General features: G+C 35.8%; 2 protein-coding genes across 4 annotated transcripts in view; both read right to left on the reverse strand.

Annotated features, from left to right (window-relative positions):
• LOC139980765 (protein MTO1 homolog, mitochondrial-like) overlaps nt 1-27,395 on the reverse strand; it is a 47,478-nt gene that overhangs the window by 5,631 nt on the left and 14,452 nt on the right. Inside the window, exons 14-16 of the mRNA XM_071992677.1 lie at nt 13,481-13,599; nt 12,666-12,762; nt 10,316-10,370 (exon numbers count right to left, since the gene is read on the reverse strand). Coding sequence (XP_071848778.1) covers nt 10,316-10,370; nt 12,666-12,762; nt 13,481-13,599 — 271 coding nt within the window. The remainder of the gene's footprint in view (nt 1-10,315; nt 10,371-12,665; nt 12,763-13,480; nt 13,600-27,395) is intronic.
• Nucleotides 15,005-27,374, reverse strand: LOC139980772 (uncharacterized). 3 transcript variants are annotated; one of them, XM_071992689.1, is made up of 5 exons: nt 25,190-27,374; nt 24,172-24,327; nt 23,484-23,598; nt 18,393-18,449; nt 15,005-16,756 (listed from the first exon to the last, which is right to left on the reverse strand). In XM_071992689.1, exons 2-5 carry the CDS (start codon nt 24,229-24,231, stop codon nt 16,518-16,520), a joined length of 471 nt encoding a protein of 156 aa, XP_071848790.1. In that variant the 5' UTR covers nt 24,232-24,327; nt 25,190-27,374; the 3' UTR covers nt 15,005-16,517. The 3 variants fall into 3 exon arrangements, with proteins under 3 accessions (XP_071848790.1, XP_071848791.1, XP_071848789.1); XM_071992690.1 differs by lacking the exon at nt 24,172-24,327; XM_071992688.1 differs by having other exon boundaries at nt 24,172-27,374.

Consider the following 27,395-nt stretch of genomic DNA (forward strand, 5'->3'; position numbering starts at 1 on the left):
CCTAAATTCTTCCCACCCCCTTCCCCCTTCTCCCTTCACCCTTCACCCTCTCCACTTCTCCTCCCTCCCTGTTGATTTAATTTGGAGTGAAAAAAAGAGAGTAATAAGATGAGGAAAACTAAAAACCAGTTGAAAATTAATGCAATCATTCTACACGAATGCCTACTTAGTATCGATACAAACAGAGGTACCAGCATCCGAGTTTAATAATATTACCTAATAACCTGTATAATTTAGAAACTCATTACTGTAAATCAGATTTTACGTTCATTGGAATGATAAGTATTAACAGAACACTGATGATGACAATTATTTACTTTCAAAGTACTCAACAGAATAAAAACACAAATTAAAAAAATTGATTTCAGGTCATTAATATTTGTTACCGTTCATTGTTTTAGTTTAGGTAATATGTAGTCTACATGGTAGCTAATTAACAAACCAATTTGAAGAGCACTGCAATGCAAATATGAAGTACCAGCTGAAAACATGACACCACATCGTAAAAATTTAATAGCAACCTCCAAAGCAGACAGAATTTTGTAGTGTTAATGCAGTGGTAATAGAGTGTTAACCCCTCATTATAAAAGTCTACATTTGAATAATGTGATGTTCCTCTTTTCAAAGAAGACAATAAAATATTTCAACAAAACTGCCTTACGCCACAAACTTGTGTTCAGTGACCTTGATACAAAAGGTTGTAAAAGGAAAGGAATAACATAATAGCAAATTAGGCAGTCACTGACACTTCCTCAACATCATCAATGTACATAATTAGCTAATGTTTATTCATAAATATAACTAGAACTGAGAAAAGGCTTGTAAAATGGTCAATCTTTGATGGATTTTGATGTGAGTTGCAGCTATTTTCATGATTTCTAATGCATATGAAATTGATTATCACAATGTTGTTAACAGGTGTCTGTAGTAGACCTTTAAATATTATAATTTCACTGCACTGTCTGTCATATATGTGTATATATGTGTGTGTAATATAGCATACAGTATATTTATCAAGTTTTCAGCACATTTTTTTTTCTCAGCATACCATAACCCAAATCAAAAGTGAAGAGAGTGAAAGTGTTTCATAAGTCCAGATATTTTCTTTCCAATTCTACTTCACATAAACATGAAAAAGATTAATTAACAAATTCATGGGATCTTTCCAAAAATTGCACATATCTTTTGGTCGCAACTAAAAAGATGCAAATTTCTTTTTTAAGGTTCTCAGCTGTGTGAAATAAAAATTGAAGGTTCAAGAATAGGGGAAAAAATATATTTTGAATGATTGCTCGAGTGGTGGAGTATATCCAGATGAGTGAGAAACTCATCACAGATGTAAAACCGCAAGATCATCGCAGGACTAATCTCACCGAATAAACTAAAATCCATCTGACTATTTCAGAATATGATAAATACAGACAGAGGTTTTATTGCTTTCACATGCCCTCGAGGAAATCACTCAACAAATTAAAAATGGTCACTTTTCCATTCAACTCTAGAAGATGACCAGTTGTTCTAGTTTTTTCATCTCGGCCTCAGAGAAGGACTCTCTTTTATTAACAAACCAGAAACTTCAAAACAGGAATGATTTCAAGCTACTTTCAATTTTTTTTTTTTTCAAAAGTAAACAGAAATTTGGAGATGGTAGTTGGCCACCGGTGATCGTGTCATTAAAAAGTCGGGAGGTTTGTTAACTATAATACTGGATTATTTTTCAAGTACAGTACGATGAAAAAAATATATATATATATAGATTCCAGAGAATTCACCTCGTTAAATGGATATTCCATTGGCTGAAGTTGGTTGATTATAAAATTGCTGGAAATTTTCTGCATCGTAATAAGGTAAACAAAACACACTCTCATAGCATTTTTCATGGTGAAGATATGAATTTTTTTATACTTTGGTGGTAGTTTGTGAATGCATCTGGCAACAGCAGAATTAATGAATAATGTCATCAGGCTAATTCAGTCGAAAATGTTTTTTGCTTAATGTACAGTTGGAAAGTAGGAACTTAGAGAGAAATGAAAATTCCCCTCTAAAAAGTGGAATGTCCCATCTGGTTATTGTAACTTTTTCTTTCAATGGGATGTACTGTATATAAAGGGAAAGTATATATATATATATAAAGTATATTAAGACACTCCTTGTTTTATTATGACAAATATTTACTTTTAAAGTACTCAACAGATTCTACTGCACACTGAGAGGAATTAAGCATATTCTAAAATTAATTTCAAATCATGCATGTTTGATATCTTTTAATTGTTTTGCTGTACAGTAAGTAAACTTTTTCGAGGTAATATGTAGTTTACATGGAAGTTAATTAACGACCCATTTCGAAGAACAATGAGGACTGCAAAGCAAACATGAAGAATAAATGAATGATGTCATCGGGGCAATTGCTTCATATAAAGTTGGAAAGTAGGAATTTTGAGAGAAATGGAAAATAAATTATTCCCTCTACAAGTGGAATATCCCATCAAATAATAATCCACCTGCATGCTGATTCAAGTGATTTAAATCATAATATTATAAAACCAACAAATATTCACTCAAAGGAATGTATCAAGTGCCAAAAAAATTGCAAAATATAAAATAGCCACAAACTTTCAGACACATTGCATAACATCTAAAGCATATTCTTTTTAATTTTTTTTTTTACAGTTTTGGAATATCCAATTTGTTTCATATTTAGAAGTATGTCCAGTTACCAAATGTGTTTGTAAGTTGTCATGGTGACATATACGGAACAAATGAGTTGTCATGGTGACATGCACGGGAACAAATGAGTAAGTCTTCGCTAAATTTCGGCATCATCAAGCGCTGCTTCTTTTTGCCTCAGGTTGTAATCCCCCCTTTGAAGTTTCCCTTGTTTTATGAAGCAAGGGACGACCACAATATTGATCTTGCAGTCCACTGTGAAATTGTTTAGGCAATGTGCAGGCTGCATTGAGTTACAGTACACTTTAGGATGTACCTTAACTCACATGAACAAAGTGGTATTATGTGGGAAATCAGAAAAAAACATCAGAAAGATATGTCAATCTATTTATACGCTGAAGTATCCCGTCACAAATAGGACCCTACACAAACCCACATTAATTAGTTTAGAAAGTCTCTGGGCAAGAAACAATTGTTTGCCCGTTGACCAAACTTTGTCCATTTTCTGCTCTTAAAGACTCCTCCTTCTTCTACTTCACCCATCCTTACATTTCAATTTCTAGTCCTTTTCGTAGCTCGTAGGCGGTTAAAACTTGTCAAACTGGATCAAGTTAACAAAGCAATAATTGATGTGATTGCATTAACACAGGCTATCGGGATGTGGTTGTTAACTTATACACGTGTAGAAAATTAGGGATGACTTCCGTCACCAGAGCAAATTCATATTACAGCAGAACTTTTTCTTTTTCTGCCCTTTTCGAAATAAATTAGAGACCTCGACCAAGATTGCAGATGAGAATAAATGACCTTATGGCAATCCAGCCAAACAGCTTCTAAACGCATCTCCGTCATGTCTTTGTGACTATAACACAGGAGATGGAGTTAACTGTAAAATTAGTCCTATTGTTGTCAAGCATTAATACTGTCACATATGAAATTATGTCATGTTGTACAATTTGAAAGTGCACAGCCCCTTGACCGAAAACCTTGATACAGTGCAAGCACGTAGCTTTGACGTTGAAAAATTGATATCGGTGAGAACACCCTGGTCTGTAAGTGGGAGGTTTGGTAGCCAAAGGGACAGATGTAACTGTAATATTTATGCCTCAAATGTTTGATTGTGCAAATTTTATTTGATCCTTAGTCTTGATATTTAGAATAGTTTTAGTGGAAAAAAAAAGTGCTGATTTTGTTGCTAAAGTTTTCTTTCATTTTCAAGATATTCACTTTATAAATTATGGTAAATCTCTGGTATGCTGCTCTAGGCTAGACTGACGATGATGATGTCACCTGTTCAGTGCAGGACGAAATGATTTTAATGTTAATCCATTGTTTCTTACCAATTTTAATAACTCAACTAAAACATGTCTGCTTTAACTTCAAATGGACAACAGACTAGTACCATTGGGTGGTGACATTCAACACCGTTTGTCCTTAACGATCTCGCAATGAACTGGAGAGGTTATCTGAGGCGGTATAAAATGTATACCGTTTTCCTGTTGAGGTTTATGTTGCATCCGATCCGTTTTTAATTCATGATAATTCATGATTTAGATACATGTTTAAAGGATCATTTCTCAAACATTAAAAGAGGTTTACATTAGAAAAGCAACCTGGAATGACAGCAGTATCTAAATTAATTCTGTGCTTATTGCAGACCTCCCAGCAGATCTTCAACAAAATAAAGGTTTTATTAAAGGTTGTCAATCAAGAAATAAAGGGTTTTTAAAGGCTTGAAACATGAAAACAAAGGTTTTTTAAAGGTCCAAAAATGAATTTAATTTAATGCCCATATTTACATCACCTGTGGCCCTTATTTAAAATACCTGTCTTACATTAACTGTTGTTTTGTGAGTCTGTTTGGTATCACTGCATGAATCATGCCTGGCTGTCCACAAAAGCTTAATGGCCGTCTAAAGTACTCTCATGACCGAATACAATATTTCTACTCTAAACTAAATCTTTAAAATGATTTTTTTTAACATAAAATAAAAATAAAGGTTTTAAAGAGTATTTTTGAAAAAGAAAGAGCTGTTTTTGAAATAATGTTTTTTTTTTTTAAGGTTTTCAAGGTTTTGCTGGGCGGTCTGTTATAGTCATCCTAAGTTAAGATATTTCCAATCACCCATTCAACTTGTTCATCTCCTAACTTCATCATCTCTCATATATATTTTCTCTTGTGCCCAGCACCCACCCTCCCCCCCATCACCCTTGCTAAGTACCTGTGTACATATTTCATTCACCATTCCCAACAAATGCTCTGAAGCCACGATACCCCATTAGCTATCGTTTGTAACATATATCCATTACCTGCTGTACATAACGCTAACACAATGCCCATTTACCCATCTTCATCACATCTCTTCTTCCTTCACTTCTTCTTAATCCCTTTATCTGCCCCGAGAACCATCTTCCAATTATCATCCCAAATTTAATCCCTCCTCAATGGTCTCCCGATACAGCTTCGTGACCGTCTGGCATTGGTTTCTCTCCAGAGTGCCACCTGAAACTGTCCGGCTCGACAAATTAAATTATTCTTTGAATTTCCTCCCTCAGAAATGAACTTAACCAACGTTGCCCTTGTGTGTGATTCAAAGAGACCCCGATGTATTTCCTGAGGGGATATAGACCAGTGACACATGCAGTGGCGCTTCACAGATTCGATAATTGAATACAGGAAGCACTAACTCACAGCCAATCGTTTCTCCAGTTTTGATATTTCCTGTAAGAAGATCACAGGAAATATACATGAGGCTAACTAAATTAAATTCATCCATTCACACAAATGTCATTACGGAGAAACTTTCTGTCCATTTCGCCTTTTTTTGACGTAAAAGTTTATTTTTGGTCGTTAATATTTCCATATTCTGATCTTTGTCCCATCTTATTATTTTGTCAGTTTTGATGACCCTTCATTGAGACTTATACATTAACCAACCATTTGACTGTTCTCTAATTAGCAATTTATTAACTGGTTATTCAATAATTAAGTCTTGCAAAAAAAAAAAAAATTTAATGTGTCAAATTTTCAATTTGCAAACTTTTAATGATTTTTGCCCTATTAATATCATCCCCCCCTTTTTCTTCTGTGCAATGTCAGCTGACCCAATGCAACATAAGTTTTTGCTTAAATCACCGAATCGGATTTTTACAGATTAAGTCCTGATACCATCCGTGTGTTCCAGTTTACAGCAAAAATGAAATATTAAGAAGAGAGTCATATCTAAATGATAATTATCAAGGTTGGAACGAATGGATTTTTCTCTAGTATTAAGATTCTGCCATTTTTGATGTGATCTAAGGTTTCCAGGTTTGAGTCCTGGCCAGATCATTACGTTTTGTCCTTGGGCAATGCACTTTATCTCCATTGGCTCTCTTTACCCAGTTGTATAAATGGGGACTTGTAAGGTCACTTGTGAATATAGTTGCGTGCGTTGGTTTGTGGCTGCACCCTATGGGAAGTCCCCCAGGGGACACGTAGATGTGGTGCACTGTAGTGCTCCAGGAGAGATTGTTTGAATTGTGCACACATTGCTGTGTTGGTGTGACAACTTTACCAACTACCAGGGGTTAAGTTTTAAAGTCTCATGAGGGGGACTTGGCCTCAAACAAGACTGTAAATCTTCAACTTGGGTTTTTTTCTAATATGATAAGATTGACTGTCGTGACCCACTAATAACTGCTGTTGCTGAACTGGACAGGGTTTTAGGAAGTGCACTTGTTGTTTTTTTCTTCAAGAACAATTCCTCAAAAGAGGTCAGGAGGTTGAAAGAGTCAATAGCCATAACACACACACACACACAGAGTTCCCATTGGGTTGAATAAACAAATCCAAATTGCATAAAAAGTATTCTTCAGAGAAATATAACAACTTGAAAAGTGCAATGTAAAATATGGGCCACCTGAAACAAGCATTTCTCTAGGTCACTCCAAAATGGGCAGGAAAATAATTCGAAGGCATTTTCTAAGTTGTTGTTTTTTTTTATTGGTTTGGTCGTCTGGACAAATGATTTTTGTGAGATATGGCCAAGGACATGAAGGTCATTAGCATAGTTACTGATCCTAAATGCCAGTTATATTTGAGCCCAGAAGTAAAATAAAATCGGTCATTAGAATCTGGATGATAGTGTTAGGTACACATTTTTGGTACAGATGTCCCATATTACACAACAAAACAGAGAATATCAGCCCAGGTTGGAAACTTTAAATTTTACAGCTGGCGGGGAGATGTGTTGGATATCCTGGTACGGACAGAGAATTATTCACACTGTTTATATTGATTTCTATTCATCAGAGTCCAACTGCCAGTTTTGGGCTTTATAGTCATTTAACCTTGAAGCCTAAAGTCATTATTTTGGCTTCTACACTCATCCTATTAAATTAAAAAATAAATTTGAGTCAAACTTATGGGTTTTTTTAAAATCTGTTTACAATGAGCCGTTTCAATGAACATCATTACCTGAGTATCCAATTCATAAGCTTTGAAAAAAAGGTCACTTATTACTTATTAGTTTTCATTGGGTTAAAATATTTTGTAACCAAAACAATACCACTTACAAATAAACAAACAACTTAAGTCAGCTGTAGAACTTTGTTTTCATGCCGTTGCAAGTCAAGTAGATTTCAAAACCTCCCGAAAACTTGATCGAATGAGGGACGTTGGTCACGTTTGACCTCTGATTTATTCTCGTCTCTGAGTCCAGGTGAAGGTATTACTCTAACCAGGTCTGATATTAATATGACCTTGGATAGCTTCAGTTGACCTATCCACATCCTGTACATGTCTACATCAGATAATTCGGAGAGTTTGAAGATTCAAAAATTGAACTTGAGATCGAGCGGAAAACCTTGAGAAATGTTAACCGTATCAAACCATCAACAATTTAAACATTATAGGTTTCATCTGAATGTTAGAGTAGCTTTCTGAGTTGAAAACTTGATAAACATATTCTGTGCTAGTCCAAAGTCAAATTCCATCACAAAGTTAACTCATTTAGTTTGTTTAGTTAAGTTTCATTTCAAATAGTGAAGGAAAGTAAAAAAAAACTTTGTAATTTGGTTTACTTCTTCTTGGGTTTAATTTTTTTTCATATTACTGTGAAAAGTGTCGGGCCGATAAAGTATCGATGATTTAATTACATACATTAATTATTCACTCAATTTCATTCATTTGGCATACAAAAATCGAGAAGGGATGTCTTAGTTTTGGGTAAAATTGCAAACTTACTCTTTGTGGTTGGGAAAAATTCAGACCAAAACTCAGACCAAAACAGACCAAAAGTAATGCTTCAAAGTATAAGGTGAAACCTCTAGCACCCTAGCAACAGTGGGGGAAAAGTGTATACAACTGTTTGGCCTGGCAGAAATTGGCCTGTCATCTGTGATATGCCCGCATACTGTTTTTCTGCAATTAGCACATCCTAGAGATGAAAACAAACCCAATATTGTTTGTTATTGTTGTTTTGATCAATGCCAAAGGATGTAAAACTCCTAAATCATTAGTTTTCTTACCCAATATCCTAAATATTATCAACTGTGACGGAACACTGACATCGGCGGTTATAAACTTGTTCAAGACAGGGTTAAGTGTCCTTAAATGTGATGCTGTATGTGTTTTACACATTTACATCATTATATCTTTTACACTATGCTTCACTATATGTTTACTTTGTGTTTAACATTAACACAATATCCGCTGTAAAGTTTAAGTGTCCAAATGCACTATGTGTTTTACACTATTGCTTCACTGTGTTTAACATTTACACAATATCCACTGTAAAGTTTAAGTGTGCTAATGCACTGTGTGTTTACACTATTGCTTCACTATGTGTTTTACTATGTGTTTAACATTTACACAATATCCACTGTAAAGTTTAAGTGTGCTAATGCTGTCAGTTCGTCAACATTGTGTAAAAGTAAGTTGGCCTGACGTTTTGATCCTAGCAGGATCTTCTTCAGAAGCTTAACACTTACATTTTTACCTTTTTTTTTAGTTTTACACATTCTCTTACAGTCTCTTCAGTGGATATAGCACTTTGCTAACAGTTTTGTTTCATTTTTTTCGTCAACAAGATTGAACAGTAAAACCTTGTTAATCGTAGGAATGAAGAACTGTCAGTCAAATGTCGGTCAACTCACCAGGTGGTGATGCTGCCTTCACCAGGTGGTTTATCATTATTTGGCATTAAGAACAGAAATATATCACGCCAGACTTCTCGTTTAATATTTGTTGGGAATGCAGAACGAAGAGACAGAACGTGAAACGTAATTTGCAATCTCTGGTCGTAAACTCCATCTATGCTTGGAGCAACTGGTTGTATTTCGTTATTAACTTTAAACCCTACACAAAGACAAAGTAATTAATGTTAATATGGTAAGAGCAGGATCAGCTATTGATCATTGTCAGGCTGGCAAATTGAGCAGTGCAGGGAGAGAGAAGGGGCATTGAGGTTGGTGGCTGCTTATGGATCATTGTCAGGCTAGCAACTTGAGCACTGCGGGGAGAGGGGAGGCGGGAGGGTTGGTCGCAGCTATGGATTATTGTCAGGCTAGTAACTTGACCGATGTGGGAGGGGGGAGGGTTGGTCGCAGCTATGGATTATTGTCAGACTAGCAACTTGTGCAGTGCAGGGAGAGAATGGGGGGGAGGGGTTGGTGGCAGCTTATGGATCATTGTCAGGCTGGCAACTTGAGCATTGCAGGGAGAGGGGAGGGGGAAGGGTTGGCCGCAGCTATGGATTATTGTCAGGCTAGTCACTTGAGCAGTGCAGGAAGAGGATGGGGGAGGGTTGGTGGCAGTTTGTGGATCATTATCAGGCTATTAACTTCAGCATTGTGGGGAGGGGGATGGGAAGGGTTGGTGGCAGCTTATGGATCATTGTCAGGCTAGCAACTTAATGGGTTGTTGGGAGGGGGGAGGTTGCCAACAGCATAGTACTAATTAAAGGGCAAAAATGGAGCAACTTGAAATTATCAAAGTGCACAGATGGCAGAATATGCAATTTAATTATACAAAGTATTGAGAGATTGAGGAAACTGATGAGCAGTGTCTTCAGTTTCCCTAGTCAGGGTCACAATAGATAATGAGAATGCTTTTCCGACCTGCAACAGCGACGGATCGCAAACTATGCAGTGTATGCCAGAAGTAGGTAGCGAAAAAAAGTTTGGTGAGAGGCAGGATGCTTTTCAGATGTCAAAAATGACACCTAGATTGGTTTTAGCTTGTATTTATCTTTAACATTAAGTCTCCATATTCTTAACTTCCCATTCATGTATTTTGAATATCAAAATTTCTGAGGGGTGGGGTGGGGTGGGGTAGGTTGTGGCCCAGTCCTCAAGGAAGATCCTGAGATATCGGCCTAAAAGCTTACTGGCTCTTAGCCCTAGCGGCTAATATTATGTGATGCTTGTTTAGAATGAGAACTCTCATGTCATAAATCTGTTATGACAATTAAGGTGAGGAGGAATTTTATAACATTAATGTAATGTAATGTTTTGTAAACATTAATAAAATGACTTCCATCCGACCGTATCGCATAGCGAGAGGAATTAACCTGCGAGAGCAACCAGCCGTTCCTCAACGCTGGCACATTTAGGTTGCGACTGATTGATGCCACCCTCGACTCGAACAGACAAAATAATCACTCACCGTGGTAGGTCTGACGGTGTTCAAAAGTCCGATGACTTCTCTCGACATGGATAGCCTGTTAAGTGAATCACATAATAACACAATTAAAAGGTTAATCCGAATAACCTTCACAAGTTAATTCAAGTTATACGGCTCTTCCTAAAGTCATCTTATCATCGGGTAATAGCGGTAATAGACAGCCTGTTTCAAATGGATGGGTCTACGGTGCTGTTATGTCCCAGGGGGTTTGACAGGCTCACTTTACGAGATATCAAATGTCAATACAATGTAGTCATGTGTGATAGTATGTTTGACAAAATTTAAAAAACAAAACAAAACAGTACTAATGATCTTGTTTCTGAATTCTGTTTCGATCTGGGAGATATTGTTCAAGGTCAATAGTATGTTAGTATAACGCATGCCCTGTTGACATTTTTAGTGTATCAGATTTTTTAATTTGTACTGCATATTGTACTGCCGGTGCCTGAGTTCGAGTCACTCCAAGATTAATGTATGTCGTCCAGTTACAGAGTTGTTGACAATTGACAATTCATAATCATGGACGTTAAAATATGAATCTAAGAGACATTATCGGTCAGCTTGCGGCTTTGATAGGCCAATGATGGATTCTTCGTGAGATCCTGCTTGCAGGAGGATCTAAAATACATATTTCAAATGATGGCAGTATTTACTTTCATACACAATATAACAGCTGCAAACTATACACAATTTACAATATCCTCCAACAAATCTTAACACACTGTAACAAAAACTTTGCTTAAAATTTGTACTAGTCAAACAAAATGGGGTAGCAAAGAATTTCTTTCCAGAATTTCTCGACAAAAGTTAGTCTATCTAGAAAGTCAAAGATCAGGTCTACTGTACATGCACCTGAAAATACACAATTTAACATCAGTGCTGGGCAAACTGGCTTAAAGATTTACTGATTTGTTTATGTAAAATGATTGTATATATAAAACTGTGTTTATTTGTTTACATATGTTTAGCCAGTCATTGTCATATCATATTATAAGATATTATCCCTTTTCTATTGTGAATGTCAGTCATCTTATATTACATGATGTCACTTCTTATCACGTGATAGTCATTTGTCATAGCATACCATGTGATTCCATGTCATGTGAGTGACATGATCTTACATCATGTCAACAATGTGATATCACTTCATGTCATGTAATATCATGTGTTATGACATAATCATTTGTTTTCATGTCATGTGCTGACATCCCACATCATGTCAACCCATGTAATGTCATGTGATGTCACTTCATCTCATGTGATGTCATGTCATCTAATCCGATATCTGTGTAACATCCCATCATGTCACTCCATCCAGTTCCTTGGTGTTCCCAGGAAGTATCACATTGATTGTGAAACCATGCATGTAGTTGTCCCGTTAATGACATCACAGGAACAAGATGGAGACACAGTGCTTTAGAGATTATGCTTCAATGTTTTCACAGTTATTAATATTTTGTGACCGACTTATTTTTGTGTTTACGAAACTGCTTGAAGCCTTCATGGATCCTTTGAGAATGTGTCAGTACCATTCCGAAAGACTTCCTTTTCTGCTTCTAATTACTGTTCCTTCCATAAACTCTCAGTGCACTTTTTTACCCTTTGATGTTGTTGGCGAGTTTATCCTATGACGCCAGGGAATGGCTTTATTGGAACCCATCGGATTTATTTTAAGCCATTTTATGAGTTTACACATCGTTAATTTTTCATAAACGATCTACTTTGAACACTACGCACTCTCAACATTTTGCTTTGTCAAGGATAATAAAAGAAATGCCTGTTATTATTACTAACTGTATCCTGGTACCCAATTCTCAGGGTTGCCAATGACCTCATCAAGTCTAATCACTTTCAATTGTTTAAAGTTATTCAGTTTCCCACAGAGTTTGTGTTAGGTATTGGAAATTAAGGGGAAAAGATGAATGAACCATTGTTTCTAATTTAGGCATTCGAGATTTGAGATTGTTTTGAAATACTGTATTCCTGATCGTAAGCACACACACTGCATTTAATATATTCACATAAAAACCAAGCAAAGATAGAAAATTAAAATTGTAGATTAAACCAAGCACAACAGACTCGCTATTCGATTACTGCTGGCTAACCCGCTGGTTTTCAAATTTTGCTCACAGCCTTTCAAAGACATTATGTGCCTTTGAAATGATTAAGTATTAGTAGAAGTAGTAGTAATAGCAACAGTATTAATAATAATAATAATAATCAAAATAATAATAGAATTAGTAGTAGTAATAATACAAAATGATAATAATAATGATAACAAAAATAATAACGGCAACGACGATGATTATTATTATTATTTACTAAAATTTACCTATTGAAATCTAAATCTGGAGGTACTTCCAACTCTTCCTCAGCTCGGACTTCCTCTATGTTTTGTTTTTGCTGTTTCATAAAAGGCTCATACACAGCTGCCCAGACAAAAATAGGAAAAAAAAAGATAAAGATAAATATGTTTCAACATTACAAAACCTTAATGTCTCAAAGTAAAAAGGTTTGCATGCATTTTATTAGCTCCATATTCCACTTCTCCACGAATTAATTCCAATTAATCTATCAATGTTCTCTAAAACAAGCTCTTCAAAAATTCTGCATGTCACCTCCCATCCCCACCCCTCCGAAAAAAATGAAAAAGGGGGAAGACCGCCAAAATATCTCGGTAGTGCTCATCGGCCAGCAATAAAAATAACAACTTCAGCCTTGATTTATCTATGAATAATAGAAGGCAAGACTAGATAGCACCTCTATGAAAGTTTGGAAGTGCTGATGTTGCCATATCAACCTAATGGCCTCAGATTATTAACAAAATGCATGCTGTTCTAGCATATACTTCGTACAAGATTAAATTGTAAGGCAGAATATTCCTCTTGCCTATTTATGATTACAGTTTTAATACTCACTAATAATAACTTTAAAACAAACCTAAAATGAAAGGTCTAAAAATCAAGTTTAATGGGAATGCCTTTCTTTTGAAAGTTAGTCATCTGGCAACACTGACAATAATATTTTGTATCGACATCAAAATTTTTGCTGCTCCGACGAGATTATTAATTTTATAAAGCTAGTTTTTGTATAAAGCACTGAAGACATGACCTAATAGTACAAAAACAGCTACAAGAAGACACATACCTTCAATTTTAATCCTACTAGCTAAAACGTCATCCGAGACGATCCCTTGGAAAGGGTTGCCCGGCACTTCGGAGAGATACGAAACTTGAAAATATGATGACTGTAGTACATCGAAGGCACTGAAGGGCAAAATAACAATTAATATGCATCATCTGATACTGTGGCAGTATAGGTAATATGATCTAGTCGATGAAAAGACAAAGAGATTGATATGTTTAGTGATGAAGCCTTATAAAAACCATCAGAACTAATATTGGTTAGCGGAAGTATATTTCTGCTTTTCAAGCCAGTACATGGTTTTACCATCTGAAACTTGTCTTCTTCATTGTTAATATCCAGATTTTCATTAAAAGTGTCACGGTGAAGCTACAAGCCATTTGATATTCATGATCATGGACGTTAAATTATGAATCTAAGAAACTAACTTCGGTCAGCTTGCGGCTTTGATAAGCCAATGAGGCTTCTTTGGGAGTTCCTGCTTGCAGGAGGATCTAAAATACATACATACATACATACATACATACATACATACATACATACATACATACATACATACATACATACATACATATTGACATACCTATGTAAGTGAGGACACAATTTTTTGCCAAAAAGTGCCTCTACCAAGTCCGAGAACGAGGACATTTTATACACAAATGTATGGATTAACTTATTCATCTGAGGACATGTACTCAGTTTCCTTTTATACACAACCTATACATTCCTATACACACCAGTAAAGGAGATAGTATGAAAAGGAGTACATGTCCTCACATACACCATACTCAGTTGTATGGAAAATTGTTTACATGAGAGGACATGTCCTCACATTTGCTTATACACTGTGTATGTACATAGAGATAGAATCTATACATGACAGGACATTTCTTCATGTTACTATAACATACCTCACAACATACTTCAAATGACTTTTAACAACCCAACCCAAACACCTAAATATGTTTGAAAGGCAACTAATATTTGTTTTAAAAGTTTAACCATAGGTGATAAAGGGACAGAGTAAATCTCAGACTACTGTACATCACACCATGCCTAACTGAACTCTTCCTTTGCTTTACTTTCCATCACAAGATTCTGGAAAATTCTTTAATGAAAATATTATTACAATGGTATGTAGTGTTTCCATTCCTTTGTCTGAATGTTAAGATTGTTGACAAGTGAGCACCGCTGTGAAGCATCATCAAGTGTTGTGGTATGCAGTGCATGATGGTCAGTGACCATTATGCACTGTATACCGCAGCACCGATGATGCTTAACAGCGGTGTTCACATATGACCATTGGTCACATTGTTTCAATTCAGATGTACCTTTGGTGATAAATATTGCTAAATTTGCATGGTCAAGAAAAGGTAGTACATGTTTGATAAATTGCAAGCAGATATGTGCACACAAAAGGAGATCCAATTATGTCATGGTGGACTTATAGAGAATGAAGAAACTTGAAAACAGATAGTTCATGCTAAAACAAACAGCCTAACTTATGAAAGAGAACACTAAACACAGTTCTTTGGTTCTCACTCTGTATCTGATCTCTCTTTTGAACAATGCAGAGAAAAGTTCAAATAGAATGGTGGGTTTACAAATAGATCATGCATATTCATATCAACAGATATACTGTATCTGATATTCCAACAAAACATGTGTTAAATGAAGTATCTGGAATAAAGAGAAAAGCACTTAAAGATACTGATGTTCAAGCAACACAGCAAACAATACAGTATGCATGACTCATGACCTCCTTTGAATGAGCACCTACTAATAACAACATCCCACCCCCCACCCCCATCCACCCACCCTGAGTTTAACTAATAATTAAATATACTACTGCAATAAAACACCATCTGTCACTGCATCTGCATTACAATATAGACGGTCATGAGTTTCTCTAAACTTTCATCTTGAAATTAAATATTGAGGTGAATACTGTTACTATTTAGGCATAACCAAGCATAATTAGTGAATAGAATCTTACAAATTTGTAATAAAAATGTTTTCAGAACTGAAGCAAATGGGGTTTGTTGTTTATGGATTCTCATATTCAATCATAAATTTTCCCTTTTGCCTGGCAGGCACACCACATTTAAGCTTGTTAAAGTTTTACTTTAGTAAAAGCATATCATGCACAAAAAGAAAGTGAGTTTCAGTTCAAAATAACAGATTTGCTAATTTGTGCAACATGAAAACTATGGAGGAAAGTATGATCTTTCAATATAGAATTTGGGATAAAACTTTTTTCTTTAAACATAGATAGACTAATGCCTTGAAGATTGCAGTTTTGGGAATTTTGATTAAACTGAAATACACAATACTCAAAAGCAACTCTCACCAGCAGCATTTAAGTGATAAGGCAACATCGCCCACTTGTTTAATTTTTGTTAGCATACTACAGAATGAAAGGTTTCTTGCATTGAATATCTTGTTTAGGGTTGCACAGTTATTTTAGTATTTTTCTGTTTATTGTTTTCACAGCAAAACATTCTCTTGGTGTTCAGTGTGATCTCTGCCACCATAACAATTGCTTCAATTTGCATCTGTAGTCCTACATATTTTTTTGCAAAAGATATTTTCTTAAAAGCCTATTTACATAATATCTTTTCCATTAAATTGGCTTCCATATTGAAAATTGGATCATTGTTTTAGCTTTATAGGACAACAAAATGCTGTATTGCTTGGAGTGTTTGTGGAAACCTTTTTTACTGATTTTTATTGAGACTTTTTCTGAAATGAAATAAACTAAAATTAAAACAAGCAAACTGAAACAAACGAAAGCAAATGTGACATGACATGAGACTTAAAATAAAATAATCTAGAATAAAATATAACCTTAAATAAAAGTTGTGAAATAAAATGATGTAAAATAAAATAACATAAAAATTAACATAAAACTAAAATACAAAAAAATAAAAATATGAAAAAAAAACAAGAGAAATAGCTATTATGATGTAAAGCCATTTAAGTAACTTAAGTCAAACAACATGCAATTTTCATTGTCAAACCTTTTACTTGATGTAAATAATCATTCTCTGTTTTGAACCATTTTCAATACCCGTTTTCTTCCTGCGACCACAAAGTCCTTTATTTGGGACCAACTACGATCTTGCAAAATCTCAAACTGTTCTTTGGCCAATTCACACATGGCTCTGTTTGGAGTAGTTCCTGAGAAAATGGTATCCTTGAAGAATGCGAGCAAACATTTCTTTTCTTCTGGTTTCCACGGCTTTCTTGATGCGTATTTTCTCTGAAGCTTTCTTTTGCCTGTATTAAGAGGGACAACAATAGAATTGTCTTAATGCAGGTGAAACAGTTTAATATCAGCAAAATGCAACTGTCACTTCACCCAAGCATGAGTTACATAACTATGTCGTGTGTCAAGGCGGGCAAATGCAGAGTCATCTGGACTACACCAGGTAAAATTACGTAACTTCAAGAGACGTTCATTCACTGTGTTTGGATGGAATGTTTGCCTGAGATGCTGTGGACTAATATAAAAGCAGTAGCGGCAATTGGGGCATTGGTGCAAGAGAGACATTGCACTCTTCGGCACTGTGCAGTATACTGTGTGTTCCTGCCAGAATTCATGAACTAACTGCAGTTAAAGGTAAACTGTGTGTTCCTGCCTAATTGTTTGTATTGCCGGGTTACTGACTCAAATGTGTGTTACAGCCCAGGGAAACTTTGTGTTCCCACATGTTTTGCTGCGAACTGTAGAACCAGGAGTACTTAAACAACGGTCCCATAAGTCATTGTATAGATGCTGTTGTCATTAAGTTTATTTCAGAATCCAATTAATTTAATACTGTATTTCTTGTGCAAAGAGTTGCTTAAAATTATATTAAGTGGACTCTGATGGAATATTTGCACATACAGTAATGAGGGAATATTAGGATCATAAACTGTATGAATGTAACACTATATCAGTCCATTTTGTTATAATATCAACATATGTGTAAAGGTTTATGGTGTTGCACGTACATGCCAAAATGTTAAGAACATGCTAACAGTTTGTAATTCTATGATTTCTTTTGCAGGTGTTTTTTTTTTGTCTTGTAAATAAACTACAAACTCTTTCATCTAGTAGTCTTATAGTCCTTTACTTCCTGTCCACTGCCTTACTTGACCCATGACAGCCACTGAAGAAAGTTATACAATTATTATAAGGAATTCCAAATGTACTATTAACATGAGTTGGTTTGCAGGAGGTTAAATTGCAGCAATTCAAATGTAACTTTGAGGAAGCATCTCTAAACTTGCATTCATGGTTAAGTGAAAGAAGTTTGCCAATAAAGAATATGGCAGCTTCCCTCTCTGTGCCCACCTAGTGGTATACATTTGACAAGTAGCTGACACATCAATAAAAAGAGGCATTGTCAAACTCAACTAAAAGATTTGTCAGAGAACATTGCACTGAATCTTTTAGATAAATATTGATAAAGAGAACTGAAAGGAATAATTCTTAAATTTCATCTTACAAACTATATGATTTAAGCATGCATAGTTCCCCATTGATATGCATAATACACAGCCTTAGTCAATTAGACCAGCTCCAGCAGATGTTTGGTAGACATTTAGTGCAAGATACCTGCCTGTTTGTGTGGCATTGAATGATTGTGCCATTAGAATTTTGTCAGAAATGACAGTAATCACAGATTGTACTCTGCCTCACATTCCCCACCCCCCCCCCCATCTTTCCACGCATGGCATGAAAATGTTGATACCATTGACAATATACAGTAGTGTTGGCAGTTATACAAAATGAAATAAATCTATATACATATAAGTTCTTCTATGACTGGATGGCAACACCAAAACTATTGCTGCATCCAATTGGACATTCTCAAGTTTTTGACATGATTATAAATGGTATTGTGGCATGGTAAACCAAATAACTTACCTTTCTGAAGCTTTTTAGGAATATCTGGTGTACTTGACGAGTCTGCCGTAAATGTGACTGAAAATCAAGCATAAAAGAACTCATGTAATACTGTATCCCTGAAAAATTAATCATGAAATTCTTCCCAAGTTTTCATTTTTTTCAACACGTACCGTTTATAATTTATCCTAAACAGGTGAGGACAGTGTACACTAGAATGGAAACATTAAACTTATTTACAGCATGTTGTTGACAATGCAGCACTCTTTACCATGTGTATTAGGCTGGACATATACACTGTTTTATATGTAATCATATGCATGTGAGGACAGTGAACAATGGTAATATATGGTATACATCACACATGTGTGCATGTGAAACATATCTCAGGACTATATATACACAGTTTATACATTATCCTAGACATGTGAGGACATTGTACACTAGAATGGATACATTAAGATTATTTACATCATGTTTTCGACAATGCAGCACTGTTTACCATGTGTATTAGACTGGAAAGACACATACACTGTTTTATGTAATCATATGAATATGAGGACAGTGAACATTGGTAACATATACATCACACAGGCGTGATAGGTTCTCAACACAAATGCAATTTATGCCCTGTGAATGTGGAACATGTATTTCACAACCCACAATTTTACGCATTAACCTAGACATGAATACATTACACCTAATAAAATCATGTTTACATCACAGAAGCAATGTATAACATGTGGATAAGTGAGAAATACATAGGGCACATATACACAGCTTATCCATTATCATAGGTATGTGAGGACAGCAGATATTAATAGTAGATGCATTAATACTTTTATATTTCCAACTCAACATCACTGTATGTACTGTAGTTCTGTATGCTTGAGGTTTGGATACCAATGTAGTTTATGTTCATAAATCAGATGTTCATTGCTATGAATTTTGTTAAGTGTGTCTTACATTGTGAGAGCATGCAATATCTAGAAATTTTATGGAGCTAAGATAAAGAAACGTAACATTTTGGATGGCGAGTTAAGTCAACTCAATCACTGGATGGCAACAACAAAACCGTAAAATTGAACTGTCAAGTTTTAACATGATTATGGCCCACAGCAGTAATGTGGCATGGTACAGTACCGCTCACGTATAACTGGACATGTGTACGCGCACAGAATCGTATAAACACGTATAAACACGTACACTCGCGTATAAACTCGTTGACAAAGAAATTGCCGCGTAGAGGCCGCGTAGACACCGCGTATAATCCCTCTACGAGTTTATACGCAGGAAATGCTATTGTGCTCAATGAATAGGGATTAAAGTCGCCGAAAGAGTTAGTGAGATGTTTAAAACAGCCGTTTCTTACATCGTAGTTTAAGAGGTGATATTCACTTTGCAGCGAATGGGACGAAGGTAAAGTGTTTGATGGCATAGAATTTTTTTTGTTAATTGGGTTTCTATTCAGTGTTTCTTTCCCCGACTTTATTTTTCAGTTGTAGAGGTTCTGTTCCACGGAGGATTAGTTTACTTTGAATAGTTGTCAACATTTTGAAGAAATAATAAAGTATTACAAAGCGTTTCTTTGTCAATTTTTATTTAATTTACCGTTGGTTCGTTGGAATGAAAAGAAAAAATTCCACCGAACAACTTTGAAGGAGGGCCGGTTAAAAACAAAACATGTTTTTCGCCCGCACAAGGGGCCTCCTTTTTCCTGAATCCCTGGGTGTCTATTCGGATTACAAGCAATCTAAACTATCATTAAATAATATTTTGTAAAGGAAGCCACGTATTCCGAACTAGTATTAAAGCAATGAAAAGAAAAAATAATGGCCGCCCGTTTTTTTTTTCAGATTTCATACGAGAAACATTATTTTATTTGAAAAAAAAGAACAACTCAAACGTATGGTAATTCTTTGTCGCAAGAAGTGTGTTATTGGGAAATATGTATTGAAAGAGGCAGAGAATTTGCCGCAAAACGGCGGACCTTTCATATGAAAATATGTAAACCTTCATTGAACATCCTGTCCTCCCGCAGTTGATTTGAGTAGGCCTAGGCCTATGCTAAAACAAAACTTTGAACAAAAAAAAGAGGTGTTACGTAAAAAAAACTTATACTTCTTAGAATGTAGGAAAACAGTTTCCAATTGCATGACTTTTTCCCTTGAATGTCCGTTTGCCAAATAAAAAACATTTAGGATCCACAGACTGATTGGCCATGACAAAAGTGTTCGAGCACAATTTAAAATGGCGCTAAGATGCTTACCAGCTCCATTCAACTTGACATTATAAGAACCAGTTGTAACCGAACATCAGAAGAGTAAAATCCACGTATTCCAACAGTAAGTTTCATTTGAGGTTTTCGTTTTCCTATGTCATGCGTACTAAAACGTGATCACCAAATATCCCAACTGCAGGTGCGCGCGCGGAATATTGACTACCCTGGAAATCTAGGTCATGTCCTGGTTTCTGCTCACAAGCCTGACACCTGTTAATTTGCATTCCATTCTGACCTAACAAGGAGTTGTTACAACCCTGGCAAACTGCCAAAAACGTGCGACACTATATTAACCCGTCTCGTAAGAGAGGAGGGGTGGCCCAAGCAGTCTCCCAGGTACCTTGCTTAGCGCGTGTGAGCTCAACCTTTGCAGCAACGAGCTTTACCCTGGATTCCTGGAAGTACAATTATGTTCGTGAGATTTTACGCCCTGGGATTTGTTTCTCAATGTGTTCAAAGTTTGCGAATAACATTTCCTCATTGTTAAATACAAACTTCGATAACCATTGAAGATAAAAAAAAAGGAAAATAACCGGACGATTGAACGGTGAGAAAAAATACACTTAACGTAGGGGTAAAACGTTCGTAACATTTGCATATTACTAGTACTTTCAGATGTTTCCGACTTTTTAAACAGTGTTACATTCGTGGCGCCTTGTGTGTCTGGTAATGGCGGTACGTTCGGCGTTATCAATAAAAAGCTTAGCAACTTTTAAGGAGCTACGGGAGTGACATGTTAAAACATTGAAATTATTTTTAAAAAAAAGTTCAATACGTATCTCCGTGTTACATATTAAACATTAAACATTTTCGGTTGTGTCGGCAGGAGGTAAACATTAAAGTAACGATGCTGTAGTGTACCGTATTTATATTCGTTGTTCAGTCTGGGATTTATTGGATTACTTCATGTGTACTGTTGTTTTGAAAATATTTTGTGCGACGTTTTGAGCCTAGGTAAAACGATATTTTTGTTGAACGGAAGCCACTTAGAACCAGGATAAGATACACCGATGGCCATTATCATCAATATGTCGATATTTCTCTTATTTCGTGTTACTGCTCCCCACTCCTGCTTGAATTTTTGTTTCAAAAGGTTAGTAAATAGTTATTGTACATTGAATGCTTTTGTCAAAACATGACGTTACTTCAATATATTTCTTCGCAGCAATTTTGTGTTCAAAGTTGTATCACCTTTGACTTTGTTCAAATCATTAATTCACCTTACACGATTTTTCAACACTTTCTGAATGGCCAGGCCTATGTACTTTCAATATAACATACCAGCAATGGCCCTTGTGGAAAAAGCAATACACTGCATTTCGAAATATTTTGTTTGGCATCGTGCCAGGAGTGCAAAATAGAAACGCTACATATACAGTAGGAAAAGTATCCAAAGTCGCTTATGTTTGTGTTAACGATAACATTTTATTAAAAAGGCAAACCAATCATAAACTTCGACTGATAAAACTTCTATCGTTCCCATGGTGAAGTGAACCTGGGCAAGTTCGAATGTCGATGACCAATTTATGTTCCGTGACTAATGTCAATGGGAATTATGTGTGTAAAAAATCGGGTCTTTCCACGTGTTATATATATATAGAAGTTTTACGTAAGCGGAGCGAAATTCTTGGAGGCTCCTTGATTGTGAGGAAGCACTAATACCTAAGCCTCAATATTTGTGGAAAAAAATCGTAAGGGTTTTCTTCTGAAAATATTTTTTAATAGTAGGCCTAACCAAAACCTTGTCATTGCTTTTGGGGGAAGTCAGATCTTCAAGTTCAAATATTGTTTTGTTTTTTTCGTTAAACGGTTATCGTGGTTTTCTTGCGAGGCATATACGGCGTAACTTTCGATGAAGGCTAAAAGGTAGGATAGGCCAAGGCCTACCTTGTTCTCATTAATTGTTACCTACATTCAATTTAATGCCCAACGGGAGGAACTCGTATAAATATTAACAGACTGGTGCACATTGTAATTGATAAAGTTTCCTTGCTGAAGTTTTCCTGCACTGATTGTATCGATCGTTTGTACTTCTAGTAGCGCTGTTTTCTTTGTTACTCTTATTCTTAACGGCTTAAGTATATGCTTACTCTGTGGTTGAATATTTTGGAAAGGCTTAGGAGACATTACTTGATGTTGAGTTTACCGACTCTTTTCTGCATCACAGTTTATTCTAACCCATAGAAGCTCTGCTATATAAAGCGGCTGAGAATATCCTACGTTTACAGATTATACGAGATTGTACGTCTTTACGCGCGTATAATCCCTATTCAGGTGCACTGAAGCGAAGCCCTAAGCCGCGTAGACACGGCGTAGACGCCGCGTAGACACCGCGTAGAAAGTCGCGTACAGAAACGTATAACATCGTGTAATCGCGTATAATCGCGTAGATAAACGTAGAGTATACGTCTACGCGAGTTATACGTGAGCGGTACTGTACAGTAGGTTAGGTAATCCGAAGGACAACCTTAAAACTTTCTTAAACATGAGCCCTGATACAGATGACCAAAATTTAAAAAAATCAATACCTCTCGCATGAGCACAAGCCCCAAAACAAAAGAATTACAACAGTTATTATGATGTGTTAATTTTAAAGTGGACCCTATGTTTTTAAGGGGAATATTTTTGAAAGTTGGAACTGGAAGTTAAATAAATATCATTCTAATGTATGTCATGTCTGTTATACACCCATCCATCTATCTAAAAGTCATTTTCAGCCATTTGTAATTTCATTTCCTAATGTCCTATCCAGATGTGCCTACAGACCCTGATGACCCACACTGATACTATTGGGACCTTTCATGAAATGCACTAGACTAATCAACACTTACTTTTCACTGGCAAGACCCTTTCAACAAATCCATCTTTGTCCATCTGCAGGTCTTCCTCATTAGGATGACAATGAAGTTTGCCTCTACATCTGACACATTGCCTGCCCTGATCCATCTAAAACAAATAAGTAACAATTTGGAAGGTTTGTGATAATATTTACACTTTGTAGATGATGCTATAACATGCAGCTACCTTTATATGGCACAAATTGCTTTGATTCCAATTTTACAAGCTAATAAAGACTCATTGATAAACCTAATACTATAATCATGGGAGAACACTGGTTAAGTAAGCATCGTCATCCAACCATACTTTTTGGTGGCAGATCAAACATATACATGATGACCTAGGGTCAGCTCGGCAATCTTGGACATGACTGTTAAAGTTAACGGTTGAAATAGTCTATCCACCATCACAAATGGGTATGGGTAGCCTGTTAACTATCTTGTACCTGATCTATATATCAGTATCTGTAAGCAATAGTGCAATATAATTTTAAAAAGTGGAGTATATTGCTTGCAAAAGTTTTTTTCAAAAGGAAGTGAAACAACTGAAATTGATAGTTCTATGCTGTTCTTTAGCAGTTATATAACTGTAAAACCTTGGTGTATAGAAATCCTGACTACTTGAATCCTGACTACTTGAACAACCAATTAGCCCTTTGTGTGTGCAGAAAATACTACTTACAGTCATGTCTGATGAACAAGATACTACAATTTTTGCTGGTGCAGGACTCGTAGGTCTCATTTTCTTTAATAACTTCACTCTTTCGTGAGCTGACTGCTCCAAAGTTACAAACAGGTTTTTATCTGCTTCTCAACTGCTAGAGCTATTCCAGATGATCTATGAAATCAATGAGGATATTAAGAAGTTCCTCCAGGGTGAAGATATTCAGTTTATATGCCTCCATAACAAGCATCAAGAACTTAATTCTTCCTTCAACTTCAACTTCGTAGGACATTTTCACTGGCATTCTGTAAGCTCTGACAAGAAATGTTTAAGGATGCAATGTGTTTTGCAACAGGTCATATATTAACCTTTCACGAAGGCCATAAACTCAAGTTCAACCAGTTGTTATATCACAGTGAACTAAAAAGTATTTGTCAAGAGCTAATTTTCCTTTCTTTTCCGAACAAAAAAATTCATCAGGTTGTGGCAAGCATAGTGTTATACTCCAAACACTTATTTCTTCAATTGTTTGAAACCTTACTGTAGTCTGTAACATCCAACAACTGACAACTAAAGTGGTAGGCTTAGGCCTAGGCTGTATGAATACTATCAATGAAAATACACCACTTTGTGACAATTTCTTTGGTAGCCAATGTTGAATTAGATTGACCGTCACATTGAATAGCCTAATTCATATGTTGACAGAATGCTTGCAGTGAAAGGATTATCTATAGTAGTATTACAACAACATAATACACTTTGTTTAGTGACCTATAGTTACTAGGCTACAGTAAATGTACTAGACTTTACTACTTCTGGGTGGGTATTGTATTTGGTAACCTAACGTTACACTACAGTATGTCTACGTACGTTAGACCATGCCTAGCCTACCCTTCGAATAACTTAGTACTACTACTAGTAGTCATTTTAAAGTAGACTAATTAGGCTAGGATGTAACGTGTTGACCACAGAAGCGTTATGGTAACTCATGTTAGGTCTTTAATCAACACAAAGAGCAGTTTGGAATGTAACTTACATGGCAGGGCGATATCTGCAAGTAATAAAACGTTTCGATGCCAATTCAATGCCACTTCGATGTCAATTCGTACAGCATGCAAGAATGCTTGTTAAATTATGGAAGGCGAATTGGGCCACAACATGATATACAGTAACAGCAATCCTTGCGTACCGGACTTGCGCAGATACAGTAGTGGGATTAGCATTGGAGACGGAGATTTACTCTGAGATTAAGAGGGGTTGTTGTGGGGGGGGAGGGTTAAGTTACATCATATGGTCCAGGTGACGGTCTAAGGTAACTCAAGTAGGGGCTTGGTCATTAAAGGGTGCATCGTGGTTCACATTAATCTGAGGGTATGACTTTATATGAGTGGCATACATCAAGTGCATTAAAATCATAATATGACGGACGATGCGGAGGGAAATAGGGAAACGAAAAAAATCGTACAAGGGGAACCCTGCCATCACTTGGCACCACTGAGTTTCTAAAGATTTTCATGGGGGGGGGGGTCATGCAAAATAGGTAGTTGGAGTTAAATAAGACAACCGAAACCCTGCACTGAGAGCAAGCACTAAATGCTCAAAGGCGAAGTCAGGTGGGGAGGGCATAGGAACCTCCCCAATCAAATTAAAAATAGCATGGCCGAATGGGGGTGGGATTGGAGTTTTTAAAATAATATCGAGTACATGTTGCTGGTTTGACTGCACACAAGACTAGGTATTAAAATTGCAGAAGCAGGAATGACGATTGTAAATATGATTACTTCTGCTATGTTTGGTCATATTAAACGTATATATCATGCTGCATGAGCAGGGAGCAAAGCAAATGGTTGGGGATGAGTCTCGAGGGAATGATTAGAACAAAAGTCAATTTGATAAGTTTGAACTTTTGACGACTTTCTGTGCTCGAAAACCTTATCACAAAGGAAATTGGGTATTGAATGGAAGATGCCATATTCTTTCTTTTTATTTCTGTTCCTTTCTTCATGTTTACTTTTAAAGTGCAGTGCACGTCTATGTTAAAGTGTATGTTATGTTCTCCCCGCATTCCAATAATCTTACATTGTATAACATGTAAATATGGGTCCATATCCACTGCTATATAAAATGAGAGAAATGTTTACATTAATCATTCTTCATAGGTAAATAAAGTTGGAATACATCCTTCTCCTTCTCTTCATCCTCCTCCTCATCATCATTATAATTACTTTTATCATCTTGCATATTATTTTTACATTTAATATGTCAGTCATGTTACATATATATATTAGTCATATAATATATTAATATTATTTTGGTGCTATTGTTATTGTTTTGGTCGTCACAACTTTATTATCATTACTATTTTCCTTTTTTGGTGTTGATAGAGTATTGATAGCCTGGGGATAGGTTCTAGCTTAAATTTGTCCTCGGATATTGTAAATGTCCTCACAAGTATATATTTGTAGAGGTATACATAAATAGAGGGCGCTATATATATATTAGCATACATTCAGTATACACCAGGTATTGGAAAAGTACTAAATATGGACACATTCGAGATAAGTCCATAGCAGTGTTAATCAACCCCTGGGGGGTCAGTTAAAGGTACTTAGAATGTGAGGACACGAAATTTGTCCTCACATTTTTCAATTGTCCTCATATGTATAGGCCTGTAGAGGAAAATGTCCTCGTATACATAGGTCTGTCAGTACATACATACATACATACATACATACATACATACATACATACATACATACATACATACATACATACATACATACATACATACATACATACATACATACATACATACATACATACATACATACATACATACATACATACATACATACACGCACACATATTGGCCCTATTTCGATCATTTTGAACATATTGAACTACATTCCAGAGAGTCGACATTCTAACAATAAATTTTTCTTTTCTTTTTTGTTTTCTATCTTTAACCATCTTTCTTTTCCTTTCCGATGATAACACTTCAAGGATTTTGATTTTTGAATTTGATTAACTACAATCTTTCATTGTCCAATTCCCCTAATAAAAATTGAAAAAAAAGGAATTCTAAAATGCAAAATTGCACAAATAATACCTGTTGTTGCTTAATTGCAAATCATATAATGACATTGATCTATCTTTGCATTTTTTTAAGCCGCTTATTTTTGTTGAGATTTCGTAAACTTAAACGTTGTAAATGGTCAACAAACCAGTCTCCTTATCAATCT

Source organism: Apostichopus japonicus, chromosome 15, assembly GCF_037975245.1.
Source record: "Apostichopus japonicus isolate 1M-3 chromosome 15, ASM3797524v1, whole genome shotgun sequence".
Classification (NCBI taxonomy): Eukaryota; Metazoa; Echinodermata; class Holothuroidea; order Aspidochirotida; family Stichopodidae; genus Apostichopus; species Apostichopus japonicus.